This window comes from Lipotes vexillifer, unplaced genomic scaffold, assembly GCF_000442215.2.
Source record: "Lipotes vexillifer unplaced genomic scaffold, Lipotes_vexillifer_v1.1 scaffold1115, whole genome shotgun sequence".
Lineage (NCBI taxonomy): Eukaryota > Metazoa > Chordata > Mammalia > Artiodactyla > Lipotidae > Lipotes > Lipotes vexillifer.
In genome coordinates, this window is record NW_006792080.1 from 1,347,966 (window position 1) to 1,358,819 (window position 10,854).

The following is a 10,854-nucleotide window of genomic DNA, read 5'->3' on the forward strand; positions in this document are numbered from 1 at the left end:
CTAAGTGTGGGAGCACGTTTTCAGACCTGCAATGTTCCCAAAATTTATCTCCTGTGCTCCCTTCTGTTAGGTTTTTCTTCCCAAAAACGAACACCTAAGCCAAGTACTAGAGGACAGGGGGCCAGGAGACAAGATTAAACACAGTGAGGGAAGGATACTGAGGGGAGATCCAGGGATGACAGCTTGTACAGTGGCCTGAACAGCCAGTTCAGAAGGCAGCTGGTCAAACGCTCTGGGGGAGGGGACTTCCAGAAGAGAAAACTGATCAAATCTTAATGTTCTGCAAGATTTAGACACTTGGAGAAGAGCAACGAAAACTAACAAAAATAAAACAGTTGCCTTGAGAGGAAACAAGCAGTTGTGCAGGAAAGGAGAATGTGCCACCCGGTCATGTGTGAATAGCATTGATAACAATCATGTCTAATCATGTCAGTGGTAAACACGGAGCCTCAACCGTTCGGGGGAGTGGGGCACACAAGGTGGGGATGTGGAAGAAAGCTGAAACCACATTTTCTACAGTGAAAGTCAGGAGTGCATGGCTTCATCTGAGAAATCAAGAAGTTGCAATAGGGACTTCCCTCATGGTCCAGTGGACGCGGGTTCGACCCCTGGTCGGGGAACTAAGATCCTACGGGCCACGGGGCAACTAAGCCCGCGTGCCACAACTACCGAGCTCAAGCGCCTCAACAACAGAGAAGCCCGCGTGCCGCAAACTAAAGATTCCGCGTGCCTCAGTGAAGATCCCATGTGCCACAACTAAGACCCGAAACAGCCAAAAAAGTATTATAAAAATAAAGAAAATAATTTTTTTTTAAAAAAAGAAGTTGCAATAGTATAAAATATGTTATTTACAGATGACAGTGTTCAGTGCCAGAAGAATCAGCCAGGTTGAAAGGCAGAAAATGGGGAGGTGGGTAGGAGACAACCATTTTTAAGGCCTGAACCTTGTTGAGCTATTTGGCTCTTTAAATCGTGCGCATGTATAACTGATAAAACAGAAGCAAATTTGAGATACATAAAGAGAGTACATGTAAGAGAGGAACAATGAGGGGAGTATTCAGGAAAATATTAGCAGGTGAGCCTGCTGGGAGGTAATCCTCTGTGGGTCTCATGCCTCTCTGAGCATCTGGGAGCAGAGACACTGTCTGCCTTTGTTCCGGAAGACCCTTTCAAGCGTGTTTGTGCAGCACACAACCTTAGAAAAGAGAGACAGTGTCTCCCTCCACCGCAAGGGCCATTATAAAAGCTTCCGGTTCCTAAGCTTAGGGCTCCCCTCCTACAAGGCAGCCCACTGATGGTACAGGTGTCTCCTGACACTCTCCATGCTGCCCTGTGGGATTTGCGGCTCAAATAACTGTACTTTTAAAATGCGGACACACTGGCTGCTGCTGTTGCTACGAGCGACCCCGTCCTTCCTCTATGACCAGGAGTTTCGTGTTGTAAAGTCTAAGACTCTTCACAGTTCTTGACAGAACTGTTGAGTTCTTTGACTCAGCAGAGGAAAGACAGAATCAAAAACTCTGCTCTCCACCCCCAGCACAGAGTGAGGAAGGCAACATTATGTTTCCAAAAGATCAGAGCTCATAACACCAACTCTTCACACACTTACAGAATATAGAAGAGGAGGGAACATTGCCCAACTCTTTCTATGAGGCCGGAATTTCCCTGATACCAAAACGGGACAAAGACAGGCCAGAAAACTACAGGCCAACATCCCTTATGAATACGGTTGCAAAAATGCTCAGTAAAATACTAGCAAGCTGAATGTAGCAACATACAAAAAGAATTATGCATTCTAACCAAGCAGGCTTTATGCCAGGAATGAGAAGTTGGTTCACCGTACAAAAATTAATCAGTGTAATACACCGTATTAGGTAGACCTGCTCTAAAACAAGAAAGTTACAGAAAATTCTTCAAATGAAAGGCAATTGCTATCACTGAGAAACTTGGAACCTCCGGAATCCAGGAAGACAAAGAGAAAGAGTGAATACACGGGTGAATATAATGGACATTTTTCTCCTCTTCAGTTCTTTAGCACATGAATGGCAGTCGACAGCAAAAATTTTAACACTGTCTGATAGTGTTCTCAGTGTGGGTTAGTGTTACACAGAGAGGGCTGTCTCCCTTGTGGTGACAATTAAACGTAATGGGGTGGGTAGGCTAAGGGACTAGATGGGAGTGAGGGGGTTCCTGCACCCACTTGAAGTGAGGGAGTATCAGTGAAATAGTCTGTTAAAGGTTACTGTACTCCTGGGCCTCCCTGGTGGAGCAGTCATTAAGAAGCCGCCTGCCAACGCAGGGGACACGGGTTCGAGCCCTGGTCCAGGAAGATCCCGCATGCCGCGGAGCAGCTAAGCCCGTGCGGCACAACCACCGAGCCTGTGCTCTAGAGCCCGCAAGCACCAGTTACTGAGCCCGCGTGCCACAACTACTGAAGCCCACGCGCCTAGAGCCCGTGCTCCACAACAAAGAGAAGCCACCGCAATGAGAAGCCCGTGCACCGCAACAAAGAGCAGCCCCCACCCGCCGCAACTAGAGAAAGCCCGTGCACAGCAACGGAGACCCAATGCAGCCAAAAATAAATAAATAAATATTTTGAAGTTACTGTAATCCTTAGAACTACCAAAAAACAAACTATACAAAGAAGAATGCTTAAAAATTCAAGATAAATTAAAATGGGATATTTAAAATATTCACGTAATCCAAAAGGAAGACGGAAAGGGGAAACAGAGGAGCAAAACATAAAAGAAATAATAAAACAGTAGACCTGAATCCCAGTGTGTTGATGTTTACATGAAATACAGCGGTCTGTTTTTAATATATAAATTTATTTATTTATTTATTTTTGGCTGCACTGGGTCTTTGTTGCTGCGTGCAGGCTTTCTCTAGTTGTGGTGAGTGAGGGCTACTCTTTGTTGCAGTGCTTAGGCTTCTCATTGCAGTGGCTTCTCTTGTTGCGCAGCGCGGGCTCTAGGTGCGCAGGCTTCAGTAGTTGTGGCTCGCGGGCTCTAGAGTGCAGGCTCAGTAGTTGTGGCGCACGGGCTTAGTTGCTCTGCGGCCTGTGGGATCTTCCCGGACCGGGGCTCAAACCCATGTCCCCTGCATTGGCAGGCAGATTCTTAACCACTGTACCACCAGGGAAGTCCCAATACAGTGGCCTTTATCAAATCATTTCACCTCACAGACCTTCCACTTGCTTAATCTCATTTTTTTAAGTATTTTTCTTAAGAAAAAGAAAACAAAAAACTAATTTTCTCGAAAGCACCATTTCCTATTTGAACTCCTGTGTATCTCGAAGGGTAAAGCACATTCTATGTTTCTTCTAAATAAGCCCCGGGAATTCCCTGGTGGTCTAGTAGTTAAGACCCCACGTTCCCAGTGCATGGGGCAGGGGTTCGATCCCTGTTCAGGGAACTAAGATCCCGCGCGATGCACGGCAAGGCCAAAGCAAAAAAAAAGGCCCAGAATACTCAGAAGTTTGTTTATAGTCATTACTTGGGATGCTAATTACCCCTTGATCAAAAGTGGTTTTGTACATCCATTCCTTCAATCGGTGGAAAATATAAAATCCCTGATTAACTAATTGAATTTCCAGACAGCGGAAGACTGTTTCTGTGCCACGTGATTTTACAGTACGCCGATGTACCGCAGGGGGCTGCAAAGGACTCCCCCCCATCCCAACCTCGTTCGCAGAGGCAACTGCACGTCCTCAGACGGTCGTGTGGCTTTGGTTCTGGTTTTGCCCAAACCGGGTCCCTCCTCTAAGAGGTGCTCACTGCGGTCACGCCTTGGTTACACTCAACACCCTCTCCTTCCTGCTTGAGTCGGGGGCAGCTATATCACCCTTTTTGCTGACCGCTGGCTCCACCTCACTAGAGAGGGTAGGTAACACCCCCGCCTGAGGACAAGCCCACCAGCTGGACAGGCCAGGTCAGCCTGAGCTCAGTAACCCGTTTTATGATTTATGATTGACTCACATACCTATTCATTCAAAATGCAATGGAACTTGACATGGCTTACAGAGAGGCACACGACACAGTACGATAGAAATTAAAATAAACCAGTGGGCTTCCCCGGTGGCACAGTGGTTAAGAATCCGCCTGCCAATGCAAGGGACACAAGTTTGAGCCCTGGTCCCGGAAGATCCCACATGCCGTGGAGCAACTGAGCCCATGCGCCACAACTACTGAGCCTGTGCTCTAGAGCCCACGAGCCACAACTACTGAGCCCACGTGTCACTACTACTGAAGCCTGTGAGCCTAGAGCCCGTGCTCCGCAACAAGAAAAGCCACGACAATGAGAAGCCTGCACACTGCAACAAAGAGGAGCCCCCACTCGCCGCAACTAGAGAAAGCCAGTGTGCAGCAAGGAAGACACAACACAGCCAAAAAAAAAAAAAAAATCAGGAAATGGGATGAAGGGAAAAAAAGACACATACACACCACTATATATAACATAGATAAACAACAAGGACCTACTGTACAGCACAGGGAACTCTTCTCACTACTCTACAGTGGCCTATACGGGAAAAGAATCTAAAAAAGAGTGGATGTATGTGTGTGTATAACTGATTCAGTTTGCTGTGCACCTGAAACTAACACAACATTGAAAATCAACTATACTCCAATATAAAATAAAAATTTTTTTTAAAGAGAAAAAAAAAGCAAGCCAGATGGGGTGAAGTCGCCAGCGCTCTCATGCACTGGCTGTATGAGGACCACCAGTTCATCTCTGGTCCCTCTAGAGGCCAGAGTTGAAAGGACCACACGCCCAGCTACGGATTTGCAGTGTCCTCAGAGGGGAACAAACCACTGCTAGAGGGGCACAGCTTTTAAACATGGAGAATTTCTCCCTGTAGCCTCATATAGGGCAGTGGGAAATGTCCTCAATAATATTTCTGTAATAAATAAAAAATGCAAGTCAGCATTTCACCGAAGAGCACGTCAGGAAAAAAAAACTCTATAAGATGGGACTAAAAAATATCCCACGCTTTCAGTTTTCTGACAGTCTCACTGAATTGAACGATGAGATCTAGGGTGGTGCTTCTCAAGTTTGTCCACTGGAGGATATCCAACAACAGGGAGCAGCCCTAAGGCACGAGGGGCTACAGCTGAGGCGGCTGCCACACTCACAGCATGCCTTTGGCATTCTCATCTTCAAACGCTTACGCGAATTCTTTATTTGCTTCGTTATAAAATAACGTTTTCAACTGCTGACCCCTGGAGGCGGCCGGCCTCAGGGAGTTTCCTGACTCCTCGAGTGAGTAAGATGCTGTTGCATTGTGTCTGTTTTTGGAGAATTAACGGAACTGAAACGAGCTGACACTGAATTCGGCCACCGGTTTCTTCCTTGTGAGAGGATAGTGTTTCAGGAGCCCAGGCTCACACACACGGGTAGGTACACAGCTCGCTCCCTGAGCTCCGTTAGGGTGGGAGCTCAGGAGAGCACCAGCTCAGCCCACCGCGGTGTGTGCCCTGTCAGGCGGTCCTGGCGGGAGCCCGGATCCCCGGGGCGCCTTCTTCCTGAGTCCCCGGCCACACCCAAGTCTGCGACGACTCAGTACACTCTCCCCTTCCCAGTCAAGAAAGCTCACTCATTACCTTCTTTACTTCTTTGGCACTAATGTGGTAATTTTCATTCCATGTAAATTAGAGATATCTAGGAAAGATGGTAATACGCATACATCGTTTAAAAAAATACGTCTCCCCAATAAACACTGAAATGAGCGAAAGGAAGCAAAATTAATGAAGAAAACTGTCTACTCTAAAATTTTACAAGCCCCAGCCTGCATTAATTTGAATAAAGACATTGCAAGCCTTCATCCAGCTAAACCAAAACAAAACGAAACAGAAATCCAGGTGTGGGAGTGGTAAAACACATGTTCCAAGACACCGGCAGTAAAGGAGCCAGAGGAGGCTCCTCCACCTCAACAGGAGGACGGGCAGGAAGAGGAAACGGTCGTCCTGGACGTCTGCCCCTCGATGGGCGGCCCCTGGGTCAGACCCGTCAGCCTCTCGCCGCCAGGGCTCTGCGGGGAACGGTGGTTTCCAGCACTGACGCCTGCCAGCAGCCGCAGCGAGAAGGCCAGTGGCAGCCCCCAGCCTGACTGGGCCACCCACACGCCTCTCAGCTGCCCTCAAGCTGCCAAGTTACCTTCCGTCCAGTAAATCCGCACTTTGCTAAAGCCGGACAAAATTCGTGTCTGCTGGTGCCGCCAGGAACTCTAACAGACTCAACAAGCATGATTCCTTTTGCACTTAACAACACAACTCAGAGACACATAACACAGAAACTACACAAACCACAAGATAAATGGATAAATCCTCAAGAACTGCATGGACTTTGAGACACCTGCCTCAGAAAGTCACAGAATCAAAAGATTTTTTTCTAAAAAATTAAAGGAAAAATAGATTTTGAGCTTCGTGTCTACTTAAGTTCTTAATTTAAGCTAATTACAATTAAATAAAAGTTAAAAATCAGCTCCTTAGTCTCACATTTCAAATATGTCTAGTGGCTTCTGTATTGGACACTGCAGATTACAGAACATTTCCTTTATCACAGAGTTGTATTGGACGGAGCTGATATCAAGAAGATGTGGTGTGTATATATTTATAGTCCATGGAATATTATTCAGCATAAAAAAGAAGGAAATCCTGCCACTTGCCACCCAAGGATGAACCTGGAGGACGTTATGCTAAGTGAGATAATCCAGACACAGAAAAACAAGTACCATATGATCTCACTTGCATGTGGAATCCAAAATAATCAAACTCACAGAAGCAGAGAGTAGAAATGGTGATTGCCAGGGACTTGGGGGAGGGGGAAATGGGGAGATATTGGTCAAAAGCTACAGACCTCCCGTTATAAAGTGAAGACGTTCTGGGGATCTAATATATGGCTGGTGACTCTAGTTAATACTGGGAGTTCCCTGGTGTTCCTGTGGTTAGGACTCGGTGCTTTCACTGCCGTGGCCCAGGTTCAGTCTCTAGTCAGGGAACTAAGATCCTGCAAGCCACGCCACGTGGACCAAAAAAACAAACAAAAAAAATACTGTATTGTATACCTGAAATTTGCTAAGTGTTCTCAACACATACACACACACATGCACACACACGTAACCATGCGGGGTGATGGGTGTGTGAATTAGCTTGATTGTGGTGTTGGTTTCACAGCGTGTGCACGTCTCAGTCATCAGATCGTGTACATTAAATGTATACAATTGTCAACTGTGCCCCAACAGAGCTGGAAAAAATAAACACTCACTTCCATCCCTAATTTTGTAACATGTTCCTTAAAGAGGGCCTCGCAAGTCGTATAAGCTTTGGGTTGCACAGAGCCTGTCCCCCCTCCTGCCTCACCAACAAGCTGCAGCGAGCACAGGCCTTGAGGATCGCGGACCCGGGTGGGAATGCCGGCTCTGCCACTTCTAGCCGTGCGCCTGTCGGCAGGTCCTCTGAGTCTCAGCCGTTAGTCTGAAAACAGGGGTAAACTGGTGCTTGCCCCACAGGGTGATGTGATATAACATCTCAGCGCAGCCGGCTCACAGTGAGCACAGCACACGCAGCCCACTGTAAGCACACAGTGAGTGTCAGCTATGACTATTTTTTGGTGTTTTCGGAGTGAAGGTTCATTCAGGAAATGCAGGTGAAAAAGGGCATTTTCAGACAAACAAAAGCTGAAGGAGTCTGCCGTAAGAAGACATCCCCTACAGTATGTACTTGGGCATAAGGAAAACGGACCCTGACGAAAAGTCTAAGATGCAGGAAACAATGAAGAGCAATGCAAGTGTAAATACGTGGGTCATTCTGTGAGCATTTACCGTACAGAACAATAATAATAATGTCTTTCAGAGTCTACAGATAGAATGAAAATGCACATCAATAAAGGCTAATAAATTGGGAGGGAGGCAAATATAATTAAACTATTCTAAGGCCTTCCAAGAGGATGGTCAAGGTATTGCTTAATCAGATCTTGGTAAGTTGGGTGTGCAAGTTGTAATCTAGGGTAACCCCCACCAGAAGAATAGAAATGGGGGGTAATTCTCAGGAGATCCAGTGGTTAGGACACAGTGCCTTCACTGCCGGGGCCCAGGTTCTATCCCTGGTTGGGGAACTAAGATCCCGCAAGCCACACAGCTTGGCCAAAATAAAAAACGAATACAAATGGGGTTTATAATTTCTGAATCAGCGGAGGAGAAGAAACGGAATAACAAAAAACACTCAGGGCTGCCCCGGGGGCGCAGCGGTCGGGAGTCCGCCTGCCGACGCGGGGGACGCGGGCTCGTGCCCCGGTCCGGGAGGATCCCACATGCCGCGGAGCGGCTGGGCCCGTGAGCCATGGCCGCTGAGCCTGCGCGTCCGGAGCCTGCGCTCCGCAACGGGAGAGGCCACGACAGGGAGAGGCCCGCGAACCGCAAAAAAACCCAAAAAAACAAAAAAAACTCACTCTAAAAGACAGCGTTAAAGGAGAAAAGAATGAGTGAGACAAGGACGGTTCACAAATGGGATGTTACATTTAAACCAAAATATATCAGTTATTGTATTAAATGTAAATAGACTAAATGTTCCAGTTAAAAGACAAAGATTATCAGAATGTTCTTTAGAATTGTACATTTTCCTAGTTATGATATTTGTCAAAAGAATTCTAATGGAACTTACTCTAGAGTAAGAGGGTCAATTAAATGATAAATTTATAAATGATAAAATTTGTATTCACTTAATAACAAACTCAAAATGTGTACACTAAAAATTGACAGAACTAAAAGGAGAAATCGACAATCTTAGTGGGAGAGCTTCACACAGCTCTCTGAGGGACAGACAGAACAAGCCCACAAAAAGCAGTAAATATGTAGACTTGAATAACATGACCTAATGGACATACACGAACAGCTATAAAGCTCACATCCTTTACAAGCGCACACAGACCATTTTCAAGGATTGACTGTTATATGCCAGGACAGGGCACTTTTCCATACATTATCTCCTCTCATCATCATAAAGTTGTTAAACAGTCGTCTGGACTGGAAATCTCCCATCTGCCCTCCCAACCCACTCACCCCTTCTCTATCTTACTCTGTGTCCTGCACAGCCAACCTGTGTGGGCTGCATTCACAGGCTCCTTTCCCCTCTGGCCTCTGGTTGGGTTTACCCAGAATTGTTGGGAGCAAGAAGGGCAGAATAAGGGCATTTGTTCTCCCCACCCCTCTGCGGGGCTGCCGAGAGGGTCCCTGGGGATGGCTAAGCTCCAGGCAGCTGCCCTCTCCAAGTTCCTGTTCCCCCCCCACCCACGGCCTTCCAGGTGGCAATGGCCCAGCTGCTCTTAGTCCTGGGGGCTGTGCCATCCTTCGTGGGTCTTCCTAAACGCTACCCACACCTTTCCAACCTCTCTTAAATTGCCCAGTTAGACTGTGCCATCTGTCTCCTGTGAGGACCCTGGTTGTGTCCCAGCATCCTATCTGCAGTTAAGGAAACGTAAGCTCAGGGAGGCCAGTGACTCACAGGAGGTCGTGAGACCTCCTCCTACAGGTGCAGAATTAAGGACAGTCTCCCCCCTTGCTGGCATCTTTAATAAATCGTTAACACGACCCTGGCACATCCCTTCCACTTGAGACAACAGTACGCCCTGTCAGTGTGTGTGAATAACTCCTGAATGTGAGTGGTCACATGGCCTTTCTTGGTTTCTTAAACATCAGGAACATTGTGTCTTCCACAGTACAGTATTCGGCTGTTCATTAATTAATTTCTGCTGCATAATACCTTTTAGAGGAAGTTTTTTAATAGCAATGATGACCTCTGAATTTAATACTGCGTGATATTTGATATTTTGTCCTCCTCCTTTGCTGTTTTTCAGATCGCCACGAAATTATCTCCAAAGAGATACTGGAGCTGGACCCCTGGGAGAACCAATGGAATGTCGTAGCTGTCAACGCCCTCATGCACGACAGCTATGATGTCTGCCTGGTGGCGAGGAAGAATCCCCGCGACCTCATCCCCCCGCCTTCAGACTCAGTGGAGAAGGGTGGGGGGCACTGAGGTCTGTGTCTCTGTGGGACCCCCAAGGTGTCTGCCAAGGAGGCATTAGGGATGGAGAGCCCATGGCATGTGTGGGACGTGTGCACTGCATGCGTCGAGACCCTGTGCAGAGCGACATGCACTGGGCGCTGCAGGGGGTGTGTGCAGAGTCCACCCTCTGGTACCCAGGCTTTGCAGTGTCTTCCCCAAGCCTGGAGGGTAAGGATGGAACCGCCTGCTTCACCCACAGTTGAGCATAATCAGAAAACAGCCACTCCCAAAATATAATTTAGGGATGACATTTAAATAACACATAGAAATCCATCTATTTCACTTACTGTCTATGCTTCTGGAAGCCCAGTGGATTCACAGAATGCATTTTGGTAGCTATTCTTCACCAATTTCCCAGGAGTTTCACATGCACAAGGCTCTTGTTTAAGCAGGAACAGTCGGTAAATTCCCTAGAGCTTTCCCAGGGGAAGACCATCCTAGACTGAGATACTTTCTTCAGTGCAGAGCTGTGTGACTGTCATGACCGCTCCCCGTGTCCCCAGGTTCCAGCTGCTAACCCAGGCAGGAGTGACAGATCCATGGAAGCTGGAGCCAGTTGGAAACCTGCTGCTGCCACCACAAAACAGGACCAGTCAGACCCAGGGCGGGCTGTCCCGAGTAGGCTAGACTCTCAGAAGGCAGGGCCACACCTGTGTCTTTGCAGGTGTACCCCAAGTGCCCATGGCAGTGCCTGGCACATGCGTGGGTCTTTGGGTGGCCAGCATGGGGATGCCCCTGCTCCAACCATGTGACCACAGTGGAAGCTGCCAGTTTCCCTGGATGGGCTTGCGGG

The 10,854-nt window shown here is 47.6% G+C and overlaps 1 protein-coding gene across 1 annotated transcript in view; it reads left to right on the forward strand.

Moving 5' to 3' along the window:
- KBTBD12 (kelch repeat and BTB domain containing 12) overlaps positions 1–10,031 on the forward strand; it is a 45,453-nt gene extending 35,422 nt beyond the window's left edge. Inside the window, exon 5 of the mRNA XM_007465267.1 lies at positions 9,850–10,031. Within this exon, the coding sequence (XP_007465329.1) occupies positions 9,850–10,031 (182 nt within the window). The remainder of the gene's footprint in view (positions 1–9,849) is intronic.
- Positions 10,032–10,854: the final 823 nt, after the last annotated feature.